The sequence below is a fragment of the Oryx dammah genome, unplaced genomic scaffold (genome assembly GCF_014754425.2).
Source record: "Oryx dammah isolate SB20612 unplaced genomic scaffold, SCBI_Odam_1.1 HiC_scaffold_26, whole genome shotgun sequence".
Classification (NCBI taxonomy): domain Eukaryota; kingdom Metazoa; phylum Chordata; class Mammalia; order Artiodactyla; family Bovidae; genus Oryx; species Oryx dammah.
Window position 1 is genome coordinate 44,795,335 of NW_024070210.1, and position 19,778 is coordinate 44,815,112.

Here is a 19,778-nt window from a genome sequence, read left to right on the forward strand (position 1 = left end):
CTGTAGTCCATGGGGTTGCAAAGAGTTGGACATGACTGAGCAACTAAGTACACACACGTGAATGCAGAATAATCCATAGTATGAAATACATGTTCATGAGTTCATACTGATACAAATACAAAATAAATAATAAGTAAGTTGGGGAGGAAAGAAATAGCTTTTCCTTAGATGAGACTTCCTATTCATACCTGCAGAAGGAATGATGGAAATAGCAAACAATCACTCAGTAATAACTACTGCAGGTAAGAACCGCTGATGGATGTTAAAATTAGTGGTGAAAGTATATTATGAGAAATAGGATATTTGCATAGTCTCAAAGTATTTTCCCACAAGGTACTTACTAATTTCAAAGTTTAAAATAATCACCTTAGGGTCCAGTGGTCCAGTGGTTAAGACTCCACGCTCCCAATGCATGGGCTTGTGGCACATTTTATGGGTGTAGATTAATTCATATAAGCGGCAAACATAATACCATCGTTGACTGATACATATTTTAAAACTATCTAAAAACAAAACTGAACAAAGGGAAAACAAACTTGCCATTAAGAAGTCATGTTGGAGTCACAGGGAAAATATTAAGGAGGTAATATTAAGAAACCAAAGCAAATCAAAGGGTAAAAAGCTAGAAATATTCATATAAACCTAAAACTGCAGATTACCAGTAACAAGGTTTAAAAATAGTATTTTCAAAAAAGTCATATAATTCTCTATGAACAGTAAAAAATTTTTCAGGGATTTATTTTTTGGTAGGGAATACCATGCAATCCCCTCTCTGCCCAGTAGCTCTCAGGTTCAACTTGTAAGGTGCTAACATAGTTTTGCAGAGCTCAATACCAAACAAATAAAATACTGGCAGGCTTTTCTACTGGGCTGGCCAAAAAGTTCATTCAAGTTTGTTTTTCCATAAGATGTAGTGGAAAAACCCAAATGAACTCTGGCCAGTCCAATATTTCAGGGGGAAAACATTATATCAATTAATGGAATTTTCTCACTTTTAAACTTAAAAGTAAACTTTTGGTTACTATTCTAAAGCAGAATCTGAAATAATATGACATGTAGAACAAAACCATGTTTTGTCATTTTATATTTAATATGTCAATATTTCATAGTGTCAGACTAATTGATTTTGAAATCATTTTACGAATAAAATTTATTTTTTAATGTTCTTTTTCATTATGGTTTATCACAGAATACTGAATGTAGTTTCTTATGCTATACATAGGACCTTATTGTTTATTCATTCTGTATATAATAGTTTGCATCTGCTAATCCTAACTCCCAGTCCATCCCTCTTCTACTCTGCCTCACCCCTGGAAACAAATCTGTTCTCTATGTTTGCGACTCTGTTTCTGATTTGTAAAAGTTCATTTCTATCATTAGCTTTCTCATCTATAAAATGATAATACCAACCTTAGATGAGTCCTATAAGGATAAAACTACTTAGTAAATGGTAGGCAATTAAACAGTGCCTTGCAGAGAAAGAGTACTTAATAGCTGTTACCTGTCATTAGATGTATATTGTCACACTGCCTATTTAACTTATATGCAGAGTACATCATGAGAAACGCTGGGCTGGAAGAAGCACAAGCTGGAATCAAGATTGCTGGGAGAAATATCAATAACCTCAGATATGCAGATGACACCACCCTTATGGCAGAAAGTGAAGAGGAACTAAAAAGCCTCTTGATGAAAGTGAAAGAGGAGAGTGAAAAAGTTGGCTTTAAGCTCAACATTGAGAAAACGAAGATCATGGCATCTGGTCCCTTCACTTCATGGCAAACAGATGGGGAAACAGTGGAAACAGTGTCAGACTTTATTTGGGGGCGCTCCAAAATCACTGCAGATGGTGACTGCAGCCATGAAATAAAAAGACGCTTACTCCTTGGAAGGAAAGTTATGACCAACCTAGAGAGCATATTCAAAAGCAACTTTGCCAACAAAGGTCCGTTTAGTCAAGGCTATGGTTTTTCCAGTAGTCATGTATGGATGCAAGAGTTGGACTGTGAAGAAAGCTGAGTGCCGAAGAACTGATGCTTTTGAACTGTGGTGTCAGAGAAGACTCTTGAGAGTTCCTTGGACTGCAAGGAGATCCAACCAGTCCATTCTGAAGGAGATCAGCCCTGGGTGTTCTTTGGAAGGAATGATGCTAAAGCTGAAACTCCAGTACTTTGGCCACCTCATGTGAAGAGTTGACTCATTGGAAAAGACTCTGATGCTGGGAGGGATTGGGGGCAGGAGGAGAAGGGGATGACAGAGGATGAGATGGCCGGATGGCATCACCGACTCGATGGACTTGAGTTTGAGTGAACTCCGGGAGCTGGTGATGGACAGGGAGGCGTGGAGAGCTGCAGCAATTCATGGGGTCTCAAAGAGTTGGACACGACTGAGTGACTGAACTGAACTGAACTGCCATTAGAAGTATCAATACTATTTTACTAACAAAAGGGTATAATGACTTCTATGGATTCTGTCATTGAAATAATTCTAAAATTCTGTCACATACTGGTCCAATTATGTACAAACATTCTCTCTTGTTGGAAAGGAGAAAATAAAAAACTCTTCAGTATTAGTTTTCTCTCCATAAACTGCTTGAGGGTTTCCAATATCATATTTATAAGATGCCACATCCTTACCTATAGACTGGAGAAATAGGTTAAAAATAGACTATTCTTCAATGCATGCATAATTTTGCATTAAATTATATTACCAAGAGCATAATCTAGTCTTGAAAGTAGATTTTTCTCTCACTCTCCACTCTAAAAATATTATTAGGGTTCCACAGTTATCATCAAAGACATTTTCCTGACGTTGTTCAGGATCACTGATGCCCTAAAATTCACTAACTTAAAACTCACAGTTTCCTGTTTTAATTACCCCAGGTACAGACAGATTTCTATCAGCATTTAGGCCTTTTAGTTCTGGTCTGCCACTGACTAGATGAATAACATTGGGCAAGTCACTTAATACTTCCAAACTTTGACCCATTCATCTATAAAACATGACATCTGTCCTTGAATAGTCACATGATTATAGTGAGATAACAAAGGTAATTTTTAAAAACTTATATCCTTTTACAAATGTTAGTTTATTTGGATAATAATTCAGGCCACCTGAAACAAATTAATTGAGGCTGTTTATTTAATAATTTACAAGTTGTTATTCACTGTATTTTAAAATATCTGTGACTCAGTAAAGAAGAAATGATCACATCCAATAAAAGTAATGAAATAGTAATAGAGCTTCCACCAACCTGGCCATTTGCTTGTAAGCTTCTTCAGCTACTGCAAAGATATGTGGATCCATATCACCCATGTTTTGACCACTATATGCATTAATAATATCTTCTCCATAAATAGGCAGCTGTTCATAAGGATTTATAGCTACTAGGACTATACCTGGGAAGAAAGGTAAAAAAACAAAAGAAGTCAATAATATTCTAATGGGCATATCAAACTTGGTAAAGTGAGAAACAGTTAAAATTCAATTAATATCAAACTAACAAATTGTTAAGAGTCAAAATATACCATAGCATTTGCCTGTGAACCATTAAGTCCTAACTAAAACACCATTTACAAACAAGACTAGGTTATTTAAAGTAGTAAAAATTGTGGCAATACTGGAAGAACTTCAAATATTTTTATAATATTTAAACCAAAAATTCTACTTCTAGAAATGTATCCAAATGAAATAAACATATATTCATGTAAAGGGATTAAAAAAAATAAAGATGTTTATTATAATGTTATTCATAACAGTGAAAAGTAAAAACAAAATACATAACAGAGGGACAGTGGTTTATGTATAGCACAGGAAACTATATTCTATATCCTGTGATAAACCACAATGGAAAAGAACAAGAAAAAGAATACACATATGTATAACTGAGTCATGTGCTATATAACAGAAACTAAACATGACATTGTGAATCAATTATATTTCAATAATTTTTTTAAAAAAGGGAGAGTGGTTTAATATGTATTATTATATCCATGTGATCCAGATCATGTTTGTGACAAATATTAAGTGCCATAGGAAAAAACGACACACAACTATATATAGACTGATTCCAATTTTATAGACTGATTCCAATTTTATAGATTCCAATTTTATATTTATTTATACTCTTTTACATTTACACACAGGATATAAGACAACTTAATATTGGTTATTTTTCAGTGGTGAATTACATGTAATTATTTTTCCTTTTTAATATTTTTCTTGGTATTTCCTTAAATTTTATAGCAGATATATGTTAACTTTAGTCATTCATTCAACAAATATTTGACTACAATTAAGTTTTGAGTCTTTTCTAAGTGCTATATTTATAGCAGTAAAAAAAAAAAGACTAATTTAAATTGAGTATAACCTTTAAAAACTGTGTATCACTATACTGTACACCTGTAAGTTATATAACATTGTAAAGTGAAAGTCAAAGTCGCTCAGTCATATCCAACTCTTTGTGATCCCACGGACTGGGGCCCACCAGGCTCCTCTGTCCATGGAATTCTCCAGGAAAGAATACTGGAGTGTGTAGCTGTTCCCTTCTCCAGGGGATCTTCCCTACCCAGGGATCAAACTCAGGTCTCCCGCATTGCAGGTGGATTTTTTACCGTCTGAGCCACCACATCAACTATATTTCAAAAAAAAAATTTTTTTTAAAAGAGGAAAAATCTTTGTCCTCCTGGACCTTGTAATCTAGAGGGAAATTCAGACAATAAATAAGGAAAAAAAAATATATATATATATTACAGGACAGATAGTAAGGAAAATGGGGGATAAACAGAGAAGGAATATTGTTGCCTAGGAGAAGAAAATATAGGGTAGACAGGAAAGGCTTCACTGAGAAGGTAGCATATGAGCAAGAAATATAAACTGAAGAAAAAATGAAAATTGAGCAAAAGACTTAATAGGTAGGAAAGAAAAAGAAGAAATATCAAGGATATAAAAAATATAAATTCTTTTAAGAAGAGAAGATAGCTGTCCCTGCCCCAAACTGGAGCCCAGTGAAGAAATGTTGAGCACCAAGTTGGGTCCATGCAGCAGAGACTTAGAAGGAAAGGGATGGAAATCCCAGACCTGAGACTCAGCAGATAATACTTAGTGAAAGAAGGATAAAAAGTCAGTAGAGAAAAAAGAGCTAGAGAAAATGAAGAATAAGAAGGAAACAGAGAAAGAAGAAAAAGAAGGAAAGGGGGAACATACACATGTATGCTTAACTGCTAGGAGAGGGAAAAAAATAATCCTGGGCCGGGTCACTGGCAGCTAGTACTGGAATGAGCAGGGGCCCAGCCAAGCAGATCAAGCAAGAAGTGTTACTGCAACTCAAGTCAGTCCTTCACTGCTAAGCAACTGAGAAAAAGAAAAAACCATCTTGAACCCACCCCAGAGCTAAGTGTTTGGATGTCTACTCTTCAAGTATTGGTTTTTGTAAGAGATGAATATAACTTGTAAATCAGTATCGAATATGGCATACGACTTCCATGCAGAGAAAAAGCAAAAGATGGACCCAGTTCTTTGTATTCTGAGTAATATTATGTAAGTTCATAAAAGAGTTTATTCAACATAAAATGCAACTAGCTAATGAACACTGGTAAATCTTTTGAGAATCTGTATGCAGGTCAGGAAGCAACAGTTAGAACTGGACATGGACCAACAGACTGGTTCCAAATAGGAAAAGGAGTACGTCAAGGCTGTATATTGTCACCCTGCTTATTTAACTTCTATGCAGAGTACATCATGAGAAACGCTGGGCTGGAAGAAACACAAGCTGGAATCAAGATTTGCCGGGAGAAATATCAATAACCTCAGATATGCAGATGACACCACTGTTATGGCAGAAAGTGAAGAGGAACTAAAAAGCCTCTTGATGAAAGTGAAAGAGGAGAGTGAAAAAGTTGTCTTCAAGCTCAACATTCAGAAAACTAAGATCATAGTATCCAGTCCCATCACTTCATGGCAAATAGATAGGGAAACAGTGGAAACAGTGGCTGACTTTATTTTGGGGGGCTCCAAAATCACTGCAGATGGTGACTGCAGCCATGAAATTAAAAGATGCTTACTCCTTGGAAGGAAAGTTATGACCAACCTAGACAGCGTATTAAAAAGCAGAGACATTACTTTGTCAACAAAGGTCCGTCTAGTCAAAGCTATGGTTTTTCCAGTGGTCATGTATGGATGTGAGAGTCGGACTATATAGAAAGCAACAAAGAATTGATGCTTTTGAACTGTGGTGTTGGAGAAAACTCTTGAGAGTCCCTTGGACTGCAAGGAGATCCAACCAGTCCATCCTAAAGGAAATCAGTCCTAAATATTCATTGGAAGGACTGATGCTGAAGCTGAAGCTCCAATACTTTGGCCACCTGATGCGAAGAACTGACTCATTTGAAAAGACCCTGATGCTGGGAAAGATTGAAGGCAGGAGGAGAAGGGGACGACACAGGATGAGATGGTTGGATGGCATCACCGACTCAATGAACATGAGTTTGGGTAAATCTGGGAGTTGGTGATGGACAGGGAGGCCTGGCGTGCAAAGAGTCACGTGCAAAGTCAGACACGACTGAGCAACTGAACTGAAATCTTGTTAATATGTTTCTAAGAAAAGATCCACCCCAGCCTTCTTTCTCATGCACATTATTTCCATGGTTATGTCCATTAGCAAAAAAGAATTCACAGTTCACTCAGACAGCAATGCACACTCACCACAATATGTATAAATAAGTTTGGAATCAATAAAGCGGACTCTGAGATTATGGAGTACAGCAGGCTCGTGAAGATAACTGAGGGCTGTGAGGTCATTTTCACCCACAAGTATGTCAGGGTTTCTTAAATGAGGCAGTTCCTTGGTCTTTGGATCTAGACGATATTCCAAATCCTGAAAAGGCACAAGATACAGCATCTGGATAAACCATGGCAAAAACCAGATACAGGCATGTATTAATACATTTCCTATTCTTGATTTGTTCCTCAGTTATTAAATACATTTTTTCCTGGTACCCCCCAAAACCACAGAAATTGGTGGAAACAGCAAAAAATAAGGAGAGTCTATCTTCACTAGATGTATTAACTCACAGCAACATTTTTTGCTAATACAGTTTGAAAAGTCAAAGTCAAGAATATTTTTTCTACCTAGTTACTAGGCCAGATCATTTTCTATGGGAGAATAATTCTTTGTTTTATCCTCTTTACCTGGTATAAGTGACAGACAAGATAAGAGAGTGGTAAAAGCTTGGCTCTAGAGCCAGATCAACACAGGTTCAAGTCCTGAAACTGTTATTTACTCCTTGTGTGGTCTTGTGAATATTATTTAACCTTAATCTTTCATTTGTAAAAAGGGCATAATGGAAATAGCTCACAGGCGTATGGTAAAAATTAGAGGAGACAATGTTTGGTATGTGGTAAGTACTTGGGAACTCCTGAACCCAGAGAGGCCCAAGAATCCCTTAAAATTAGATGTTAACACTTTGCATCTATGCATGTATGTGTAAGTACATACACATATGTGTATTTCTTTAAAATACAGTCCATAGTTTTTATCAGACTTTTAATGAAGTGCTTGGCCCTCCAAATTAAGAAGTACTACTCATTTTAAGGAATATGGCTTTAAGGCAAAGTCAAGCATGGAGACTGTCACTCAATTATGTATTAAGGGGAAACAACATACAACACACGAAAAGGAAAAAAACAGCAATATAATCACAGAGACGGACAAGTTAGTTTTGTAAAAAGACTTTTGTTAATATTTTTGTTAATACTAAAGAGATATATAGTGGTCAAATGTTCAAATGAGGTTGGAATGAATTCTGCAAAATGAGGAAATTTTTACAGTCTGACCCTCAACTTCTCTTTGTCTGTTTATTAGGGTCTAATGTCCTTTACCAAAGCTGACTAGTCTTTGCATTGGCTCCTGCCATACAAAAATTGGCTGTGTGATCTCAGGCAGACTGGTTAATGTCTCTGAGTCCGGGCTTCCTTATTTGGTAAATAGTTACAATACCACATGCGAACGCACAGGTTTGCTGTGAGAATTATCATAAGAAAATATAGCCTAAAGTACCTAACGTGCCTCACAGAGTGGATGATCAATGAATATTGAATAAGTTAATTCCTTATTTGATAGTCAAGGCCCTTCTAATCTGGTCTAATTCTTCCCTGCCTTCTTTCTGAATAATTGCCTTGCCTCTGTTTTGATCTCCTGAAATTCATTCTCCACTCCACCACCAGTGACTCTTTTCTAAAACAGAAAACCTGGCACTCTTCTTCTGTTTAAAAACACTACAATCACTTCCCAGATATACCAGTTGAAGTTTAAGAGTTGCAGCATGAACACGAGGCTCTCTATGATCTGGTCCCCACCCCCCATATTCCTGCCAGTCCTCTCCCGTCAAATCCCAACAACACGAAACTTGTACAGTTCCCCAAATGCACAATACTGTGCATGCCTCCCTGCTCTTGCCGAGGCTCCTCCAGATCCCCGAAACGCAATCCTCCTTGTTTATTCATTCTTTAGATGATACCTCTCTGACTCTTAGCCTTCATGTTCCTCTGACCAGTCTCCACTCTGTTCTATTTTTGTTTCTTATTTATATTTATTATATCATATGTCACACTATTCATAAGTATATGTACTTTCTTATTTGACATTAATGTCAGAGAACATATTTTTTGCCTCTTCTTAACATGATACATAGCAGGTACCTTAACATACTAGCCTTGAACTAGAATACATACCTTTTTAAATCTCTATTCAGTCAACTTGTGATATTCACTATCTGCAAAATATATTCCAAGCCTCACAAAGTCTATCCTCTTTCTCTTTGTTAATCCAAATTCTGTCTAGTCAAAACTCTTTCTTCTCTTGGGAGCCTTCCCTGAAGCACCCCACAGTGCCTCTCTTGGGACCCTAAAGTCCTCACTGTCTTTACAGTACAGCACAGTGGTCATGAGCACAGACCATAAAGACAATCTACTGGCTTAATGCCTGCATAACTCTGAGCAAGTCCCAAACTTTCTGAGCCTCAGTACTTCATCCATAAAGTGGTAATAATAACAGGCCCACCTCATAGGATTGTTGTGAGGATTAAGTGAGTTATAGGATATAAAGGACTTAGAACTACATCTGGTACATAGTAAGTGTTCAATACATATTAACTGTCAGGACAGTATTACTCACTTGGCAATTAATCATAAGCTCATCTTTTGACATTTTTAGTATTGCAGTATTGAACTACTTTTTACATCCTGCATTCTCCTGGCTAGATTATAAATTGTTTAGAGGAAATTAATGTCACGCTAAAAGTGTGACATGTCCTGCCAAATGCAGTGGCGAGAATAAAAAGGGTGGAACTAAGAGTCTATTCTGCAGTGAATGCAGATGGAAAGTACAGAGACACAACTGGTTATAGGTTTTCCTGGCCACTAGCAAAGGGTTTTATAGATAATAGCTTCTAAGTAAATATTTTTCAAATACCTATTTCCAGCAAATATCCTATCTCAAGCTGGCTCTTGAAATGTTGTTTTCTTAGTTAATATAAATTATTTAAGTGATATCCTAAACAAAATACAGATAAACAGGAATATCTATGGGAGGATTAGATATGAATCTAAATCAGGTCATAATAAATTCATAAGCCAAAATAATGGATTTTTTAAAGTAACTGCTATTTTCACTAACCCTTTGGGATGGAAAATTGTTTGCCATTTTTATCAGTTAAGTGAAAATATTAGATTAATTAAAAATTTAACTTCCAAGTGAAGTTAAGTATCTCACAGCAAATTTACCCTTTTGAATTTCCTTTACTTTATGCCAATAACAACAAATAAAAGCAGAATTCCTACCTTTCCATCCTCAAGTTGAAGCAGGAGAACTTTATCTCCTGGCTTATAATCTTTGAGCAGCTCTGCTGACTTCCAAACTTCTTCAGGATCAGGTATCCAAACCCTGGCAAACTAGAAGACATGAAGAAAAGAATATTTAAACCAGCAATTCAATTACTTTATAATGATATTAAAAAATCATGGATGTATTTATAATTAAACAGTTTATGAACAAAATAAAACCCAGCAAATATGAAATTTAACTTTAAAATTAGCAGATGAAAAGTACTTTAGCCTCAGTAGTACCATCAAACCCACATTATTAAAAGGCATGCTCTGTACTGTGGTAATAATTTCACAATATGTGTAGTTCAAATCATTATGCCATACATGTTAAATTTATACAGTGCAGTATGTCAATTCTATCTCAAGAACACCACGGAAGTGGGGGGAACTATGCTCTGAAGAAATAGCCTTGATTAAAATTTGACTTTGCCTTATATTAAGAATGCTACCCAAAAATTTAACTTTAGATTAAAATGTATGTATAAACCTATTTTTTTCACTGAATGCAGACTTTCATGGGTCTAAGAACAAGATTTGGAAGCTCTGGTGTGGCGGCTGTGCCAGTTTCAGCAGCACAGCTATTTTTTTCAATCATAAGATTTAAAATTTGAATTTTTTATTGTAGTTTTCATCTTGTGTTCTGCAAACCCTTAGTGATTTCTCAGTATTCGTGGGGGATCATTATGGTATGAGCAGAGAAGCCACAGCTGTTTTACATACTGGACGTCTGGAATTTGCTTTGGAGAAAGTTCTGTTGCTAATTTTTAAAAAATAAAAAGGCAGTGCTGTCTATATTTTGTCCTCATTATTTTATAAAGATGAGTGAAAATGGTAAAATGGAATATTCATCCTAGCCTCAATATCATGAAAGAGGTATCAAGAGGAGTTTCTAAAACAGCAAATCTTTAGCCTTAACTACACCCTCTGGACTTAAGCCAATTTTGAACTTCAGATCAATTTTGATTGGGTCCTCCAAACACCACAATGAAGAGGTGTTTTATGACTATATGGATTGTCTAGAAAGGAATCTCCCTTTAAAACATATATATGTACACTAAACCTTGGTGCCCATTTTTAGGAATTATATCACATATGAAAATATCACCAACACCAGTCTTTCTCTATTTTCTTCAGAGCTTTTATTACTACCTGAATTTACTTATGTTATTTCTTGTTTACGTATTTACTATTTTTCTTAGTTTGTTAGAATATAAGTTCCATATTTGTCTTGTTCAACACTGTATCAAGTGCTTGTGTATCTGGTTCACAGCTGGGCCCTGAGTATTTGCTAAAAGAATGCCAATCCTTAAATTGAATAAAAGTGAACATAAAAAAAAGAAAAAACAGAACAAAACCTCACCCCTTGCTTTATTTATCTCTTATTACCATAGATTTATGCAGATTTTTGGTCTGAATAGTTTGTAGAGAAAAGAGTACCAAGCCGAGTTATGGGCTCCAATCGCAGGACTACCATATTGGTCTTTTAGCTTTTACTGCAGGCATCTGCAAGATGGGGGATGACAGCAAGACTCATCTAGTCCATCTCCAAGGTTTATACACACAGAAACTCTGTGAAAGCGTAAACCAATATCTAAGTATAGGCTGAGATTGTTACTAAATGTTTTTTCCATAAGAAGTGATTATTAATGTTATATATCAAATATGTTACTACAATTTATTTCATAACTTTTCCTTCAGTTATACAGCCCCTTAAACTGAGTAACATCCATATACATTATCAAAATCTTATTCATTCAATAAAGATTTCTGGGAGGCTCAAAAGGGAGGTGGTACATGTATAATCATGGCCGATTTGCCATAACTGTTGTACGGCAGAAACCATCACAAAATTGCAAAGAGCTTTTCCACCAATTAAAAAATAAGTTAAAAAAATTGAACATTTCTGTTTACTAACTGCTTCCACTCTGAAGCCTACTTTAGAAAGCCAGTATTTCTATAACTTTTTCTGAAAGGATATACTAGTTCCAAAAAAGATGTCTAAAACATGAGATTCAGAGTCATGAAATAACCTACTACCTTGACTGATGACAACACAAAAAGCAAAATGGGTCCAAGTGAGTGTGTAGAATCAGGGCTGACCTGCTCTAAACATGAGTTTTCAACTAACTCTAGAAAGACGTGCCTTTGTGTTTTGTCCATAGCAAGCTCTAGCTCAGATTTCTACAAGTATTTTGGAAGCAGTAACGAGCTGGTACTTTGCCAAAGGTTTGATTTCCAAGAGCCAGATGTTAACAACACTTACAGATAGAAGACAGAGGCTAAGGCCCTTACACTCAGCAGAGGCAAGATATTGAAATACCAAACATCACTCTGACAACCAACTTCCCCTTTATTTTATCTCTATCTCTGGGGAAAGTATCCAAGGAGAAATAGGTCAGAAGTCAGTCTATTATTACCACTGTCTCTTTATTATTCTTTTCCATCTTAATCAGTGAGGATCAGTGACTCTGCAGAAACAACTATACAGAACTAGGTCAGTTGGGAAATATATATACCTTAGATGCTGAAACAGAGAGGAATCTCAACCTGAAAATGCCCCTTCCTATTGCCTCTATCACCTCCAACCCTACTTTCCACAGTCCCCTTAGGCCCCCACAGAAAATACACATGGTAGCCCTGATGAAGATGACTAAGCTTGTTCAGCTACATCCAATGTGAAGACTGAAGGGGAAGACAAGAAGGCAAGGTCCCGACATCACACAAGAACCTAAAAGAGAGATGTGTTAGCAACAGTCAGGGAGGAATCAGAAATAGGAGTGGATATGCCTACCCACTAAGTCTGCCCAGGTACCTGGTGAAACCGAAGCAGTTAGTGAAAGACAATCCTAGCCAAAGTGAACCAGCCCTGACAGAGTTCCCAGCAAGACAAGACAAGGGAAGGTCCAATGTCTTGTAACAACTCTGTCACCAGCTGTCTCCATTAGCTAATAAAAGGTGAAGCTTTCCTGCAGTGCTCCCCATTCCATTTTTAACTCACACTACTCTATCCCTCATTACCTTGTGAGTCCTTCAAATGCCTCCCTTACGATACCTCAGGCCTCCTACACTAGACTGCATGCTCCTTAAGCCGTCTTTGAACCCATCTAGATTGGCTCACCTCCTCGACCACAGTTAGTGGGACATTTGTGCTGATTCTATTTAAGGCAGAGGTAGGGCAAGGGAAGGTGAAAAAGTTAGGAGAATGGTGAAGAGAAGTAGCAAAGGCAAACTTCACAGACCCACCTCAGGATTTTTCCTGAAGCCACAAAGCACAGCTGAGATGGGGTAGGAGTCAGAGACTCAGAGAAGAGACTCGTGGAACAGTAGGCAAAGAAAGAGTGAACACTGATGCAGAAACTGTAGAAGAAGGGAAAACAAGGATTTGGGATATTTTGTGACTAAAGCCACAAAAACTGTAGGACATGAAGAAAAGAGAAAAAGGCTTAAAACAGAAAACACTGAAATATAAATACACAAAGATTAGTAGCTTGCAAGGAAAATAAAAACCATCTGTCATACAGCATAATTTATGATGAGGTACAGCTGACTGAGTCTAATGGGAGAGCCCTGGAAAGGCGGGTTCAGGGGACATGCCTGCACTGGTCCCTGCAGAGAGGGGCACCAAACAGCATGGCTTCTCAGGGGTTACACCCAGCCCTGTGTGCTGAAGGAGGCAGCAGTCATCATTCTCATTGTATTCTACCACAATGACAACACTCAAGAGGTCCTTGATTAATGCAGGTGACTCACTGGAAGTTTTGTGAACTTGCATTTTGTCAGTCAAGGAACCCAAAAGTTTGAGTACTCAGAATAATAGTGTCTGAGGCCTCAGACACCTTGGGAATAAGCCTGACAGTAAATGGCTAGTCCCTAAATCCCCAAAATCTGATCCATGTTATGCTCTCCCTTCCCCAAACCCCCATGCATGCTATTTGCTTACAGACAGCACATCTGCACATCTTTCTAGTTCCCCTATTAAGTCATAGCAGTTTGGCAACAAGGAATCTACTTGGTTCAATGTTAATACCCCATTGAAAACATTCACAAAAATGAATGTTTTAGGTGACAATTCAAATAAGCCTATAATAACTACGTGCTCCTCTAGGCTATGAACTGAAGCAGAAGAGAAATCCTGAAGCATCAATACCCTTTCCTCCGATCCCTCACATTAACACTGATAGCCAAATGGCTACTAAGTAATTCAAATAACCCTAAAGGCATGTTTTTCAGGTAGAAAATTTAGGAACTACTATGTTAAAGCACATGATGGACTTTCAAGAAACTACACACACGCGCACACACACAGTATCTGTTGACATAATAAATTCCCATCTACACACCTAGGTTCAGGATTAGAACCTTACCTCTCAGTGGAATATATTCTTAAACATTTCATTTTCCCTCCATTTTCAATCATCACTGCCACTGTCTGGTCATGCCAAACTATGGGTTTGCTGTATCGTAAACAAGCCCTTGCTTTCAAACAGCAGACTCCTATTTATCCTTCACATCTGTGTTAAAGTACTGCCTTCTCTAAGAAGAACTTCCTGACTTCCCACCATCATTTGGCACTCTACTCTCAATGTCCCCATTACCTCATGCAATTTTCATCCCACTAAACGATGACTCTGCTTGCCTATCTCCCTCTATAGACTGTTGGTTCCTTGAGAGGAAGAGTGCATCTCATTCACCTTCGTCTCTTCAGCACTTAACACAGGGCCCATCTAATAATTTCTTAATAAATCTTTATTACATGAATGTTCCTGGCCTTACTCATTATACTCTAAGAAGGTAGCTTAAAAGAAGTATCAGAAAGAGGCTCTCAGAATCTTATAAAGGGTCTCTAATTTATAGAAGTAGAGAAAGATGAAAGTGACTTTGGAGAGCTGAGTTATATAGGAAATTTTGGTTTGAAAGAAGGAAAAACAGCCAGACAGGAACGGAGCAGAGAAGTAATGAAACACCCCTTCCTCCCCCAAACAGACCTCCATCCCTTCATAATTTATGTAGAGTGGAAGCTACACCTCACTTCCAGAACAGAGAGACCCACTCCCAATCCCACCACCCAGAAGGAAAAGAGGTGATGTGACCACCATTTCCACCAACCATCTCCTACAGCAGCAAAGTGGGGAACGGATGGGAAGAAAGGTAAGCCAAGGTGTTGGAGCAGGGAAAGAGGGTCACACCAAAATGGGGGAAAGAGAAGAGAACAGCTGGGGGTGAAGAAAAGGGGCATTCTGGATGGGGCTGGAAGTGAAGAGCAGAAGTGTCCTGTGCCCCTCTGAGGCTTTTTAACAGATACAAGCATACCTCACTTTACTGCACTCCACTCTGCTTTACTGTACTTTGCAGATGGGGTCTTTTTCACAAATTGAGGGTCTGTGGCAACCCTGTGTCAGGCAAGTCTACTGGCACCATTTTTCCAACAAGATTTGCTCACTTCATCTCTGTGTCATATTTTGATAATTCTCACAAAATTTAAAACTTTTTCATTCCTGTTATATTTGTTATGGTGATCTGTGACCTTTGATATTATTATTGTAATTGTTTCGTGGTGCATCGAACCACATCCACGTAAGATGGTGAACTTAATTGATAATGCTGTGTGTGTTCTGACTGCTCTAACTACTGGTTATTTCCCTGGCTCTTCCTCTCCTTGGGCCTTCCTATTCTTTAGGACACAACAATACTGATATTAGGCAAATTAATAACTTTATAATGGCCTCTAAGTCTTCATGTGAAAGGAAGAGTTACAGGTTTTTACTTTAGGTCAAAAGCTAGAAATGATTAAGCTTAGTGAGGACGGTGCATTGAAGGTTGAGCTAGACCAGAAACACTGACACCAAATAGTCAAGTTGTGAATCCAAAGAAAAAGTTCTTAAAGGAAATTAAAAGTGCTACTCCAAAGAACACACAAATCATTGATATGGAAAAAGTTGGAGTGGTCTGGAAGGAAGATCAAACCAGCCACAACATTCCCTTAAGCCAAAGCCAAATCTAGAGCAAGGCTCTAACTCTTCAATTACATAAAGGCTGAGAGGTAAGGAAGCTGCAGAAGAAGAATGTGAAGGTTGAAGGAAAGAAGTCATTTCCATAACAAAGAAGTGCAAGGTGAAGCAGCAACTGCTGATGTAGACTGCAGCAAGTCATCCAGATGGTCTAGTTAAAATACTGAAGGTGGCTACCCTGAACAACAGATTTTCAGTGTAGACAAAACAGCCTTATTTTGGAAGAAGATGCCCTCTAGGACTCTCATAGCTGGAGAGAAGTTAATGCCTGGTTTCACAGCTTCAAAGGACAGGCTGACTCTCTTGTTAGAGGCCAATGGAGCTGGTAGTTTGAAACTGAAGGCAATGCTCATATACTATACCCCAAATCCTAAGGGCCCTTAAAAATTATGCTAAAACTACTCTGCTTGTGCTCTATAAATGGAACAACAAAGCTTGGATGACAGCACATCTGTTGACAACATGGTTTACTGAATGTTTTAACCCCACTGTTGAGACCAATTGCTCAAAGGAAAAAAGATTCCTCTCAAAACATTACTGTTCATTGACAATGCACCTGACCACGCAAGGGCTCTGATGGAGATATAAAACAAGATTGATGTGGTTTTCATGTCTGTTAACAGAGCATTCATTCTGCAGCTCACAGATCAGGAGTCATTCTGACTTTCAAGTCTTTTATTTAAGAAATACTTAAAAAAAAATTCTTTAAGAAACACTTTTCACTGCTATAGACAGTGATTCCTCTAATGGAACTGGGCAAAGTAATTGAACCATTTTGGAAAGGAGTCACCATTCTGCTGTTGCTGCTAAGTTGCTTTAGTCGTGTCCGACTCTGTGCAACCCCATAGATGGCAGCCCACCAGGCTCCCTCGTCCCTGGGATTCTCCAGGCAAGAATACTGGAGTGGGTTGCCATTTCCTTCTCCAATGCATGGAAGTGAAAAGCGAAAGTGAAGTCACTCAGTCATGTCCGACTCTTAACGACCCCATGGATTGCAGCCCACCAGGCTCCCCCATCCATGGGATCCTCCAGGCAAGAGCACTGGAGTGGGGTGCCATCGCCTTCTCTGGTCACCATTCTAGATGCCATTAATCGTAATTCATGGGAAGAGGTCAAATACCAACATTAACAGGAGTTTGGAAGAAGTTGATTCCGATCCTCATGGATGACTTTGAGGAGTTTAAGATTTTAGTGGAGGAAATAACTGCAGATGTGATAGAAATAGCAAGCATTAGAAGTGGAGCCTAAAGATGTGACTGAATTAGGGCAATCTCGCAATAAAACCTAAATGAGGAGTTGCTTCTTGTGGAGGTGCAAAGAAAGTATTTTTTGGAGAGGGAATCTACTCCTGGCAAAGATGGTTGAAATGACAACAAAGGATTTAAACTTGGTTAACAAAGCAGCAGGGTTTGAGAGGATTGACTCCCATTTTGAAAGAATTTCTTGCGGGTAAAGTGCTATCAAACAGTACTGCACGATACAGAGAAATAGTTTATGAAAGGGCAAGTCAATTAATGCAGCAAATTTCATTGTTGTCTTATTTAATGAAACTGCCATAGCCACATTATCCTGATCAGTAAGCAAAGATCAACGTGGAGGCAAGACCCTCCACCAAAAAAAAGATTACAACTTGCTGAAGGCAAAGATGATGATTAGCTTTTTTTTTTTTTTTTTTTGTCACTAAGTTGTGCCTGACTCTTTTGCAACCCCATGGACTGTAGCCCGCCAGGTTCCTCTGTCAGTGGGATTCTCCAGGCAAAAATACTGGAGTGGGTTGCCCTTTCTTTCTCCAGGGGATGTTCCTGACCCAGGGATTGAAAATGCATCTCCTGCATTGGCAGGCTCTTTACCACTGAACCACCAGGGAAGCAATAAAGTAATTTTTAATTAAGGTGTCTACATTTTTTTTTTAGACATAATGCTATGAACACTTAATAGACTACAATATAGTGTAAACATAACTTGCATTATGCACTGGGAAACCAGAACATTATTGTGACTCATTTTATTGTGATAATCACTTTATTGCAGTGGCCCAGAACCAAACTCACAGCATCTCTAAGGTATGCTTGCATCAAGGCTTAGACCTTAAAAGTGTTAGAGCTTGAGTCCAAACCCATGTCTACTCTATAAGCCAGACATCCTTTCCACTCTACCTCTCTTCTCCCTAATTAAAGTAGATCCCAGAAAGAAACTTCCCTCCCCTACTCCAAAATTGATCCCCTTCGTGTTGTAATGAAAAGTGCTATTAAACTGGTCCATTTCATCAGATGAGACTTAAGGATGTCTCATCTAAGACAATCTGTCAAAGCCACAGTGGTCAGCCAGGCATCCATCCTCAGCATTCCAACTGGTTGTGACCATAGAATGAAGCTCTGCCAAGAAATGAGTTCAGGGAATAATAGCAAAATAAATAAATAAATAAATAAATCTGCCAAGAGCTGAGATTTTAATAAATGAATGATTCCAGTTCATTTACTTCTATAAATGACAAAATGACAGGGTTAATTTAAGATTTTTAATTTTTTGGTAACTCTTAAAGTTACCCTGCATGTACTGTGAAGTCAGCTTCCAGCAGGCAATGAAATTATTTTAATTTCATGAAGAAAACAAGAACCTTGAAAATTAATGAATATATTTTGTCACCATCAAGTAGCAAAAATTAAATAATCTTCTCTAGAATTCTATATGATATGGTAGAGCTTCAGAATGAATATTTTTAGATACTACAGTTCTTTAAGATTCCTGTAAAGATTATTTTAGGAACTAGGTCTCACTTTATAAGCACAGTCTTCAAATCCACATCTAGAAAAAATTACTATTTCTATCGACAATTAGCTACAGGTATTTAAGGATAAATTACAAAATCTAAATAGGCAAAATAACCAAAGGCAAGACAGAATCAAAAACAAAGAAAGGAATCCTATTGATCATCTTCACTGTAAGGCTTTTTGTTCGATTAGGATAAAGGAAATTCCTAATTCATATCCTTTACTTAATTCTTGCAATATGCTTTATAATTGTTTATTAAAGAAGTCTCTCATTCAACAAACAGCTTGAGAAAGGTTAAGTAACTGACCCCAAAGTCACTTAGCTAATAAGTGACAGAGGCAGAATTCAAACCCAGCACAATCTCTGACTTCAAAACTGTTCAGGATGTACAATGAAGGACAGAAACTCAATGAATCACTTTCCCCTGATTGTGATCAAGGTTGCCCAATTAAGCAAAACAAATCACACTTTCCTACCACTTTCAACACTTGCTCCCAATATAGAAAGAAGTATAAAAACAGTCATGCTAATTATGTACCTTTGTATATAGATGTCTTCCTTCCACACAGAACATCTACCAGTCTGATAAATGATTTGGTGCTGAAAGAAGTCATGGGTAATTTTTAAATCTGAAATTATAATGTCTCAACATGGTAAATTTTTTTCTTCCAGGTTTTTTTGAGATGTAGTTGACATGCTGCTGCTATTGCTAAGTCACTTCAGTCATGTCTGACTCTGTGTGACCCCATAGACAGCAGCCCACCAGGCTCCCCTGTCCCTGGGATTCTCCAGGCAAGAACACTGGAGTGGGTTGCCATTTCCTTCTCCAATGCATGAAAGAGAAAAGTGAAAGTGAAGTCACTCAATCGTGTCTGACCCTCAGTGACCCCATTGACTGCAGCCCTCCAGGCTCCTCTGTCCATGGGATTTTCCAGGCAAGAGTACTGGAGTAGGGTGCCATTGCCTTCTCTGAGTTGACATGCAGCAGTGTATAAGTTTAAGGTGTACATCATCATGATTTGGCTTATATACTTGGATATACTATGAAATGATTACCACACCTCAAGTTTAGTGAATACCCATCATCTCATATAGATACAAAATTAAAGAAAAAATTTA

General features: G+C 37.8%; 1 protein-coding gene across 4 annotated transcripts in view; it reads right to left on the reverse strand.

Annotated features, from left to right (window-relative positions):
• The window catches only part of MYO5A (myosin VA), a 198,681-nt gene that overhangs the window by 121,911 nt on the left and 56,992 nt on the right, over positions 1–19,778 (reverse strand). For all 4 annotated transcript variants that reach the window (XM_040226540.1, XM_040226543.1, XM_040226542.1 and 1 more), the window contains exons 2-4: positions 9,835–9,945; positions 6,700–6,871; positions 3,251–3,395 (exon numbers count right to left, since the gene is read on the reverse strand). In XM_040226540.1, coding sequence (XP_040082474.1) covers positions 3,251–3,395; positions 6,700–6,871; positions 9,835–9,945 — 428 coding nt within the window. The remainder of the gene's footprint in view (positions 1–3,250; positions 3,396–6,699; positions 6,872–9,834; positions 9,946–19,778) is intronic.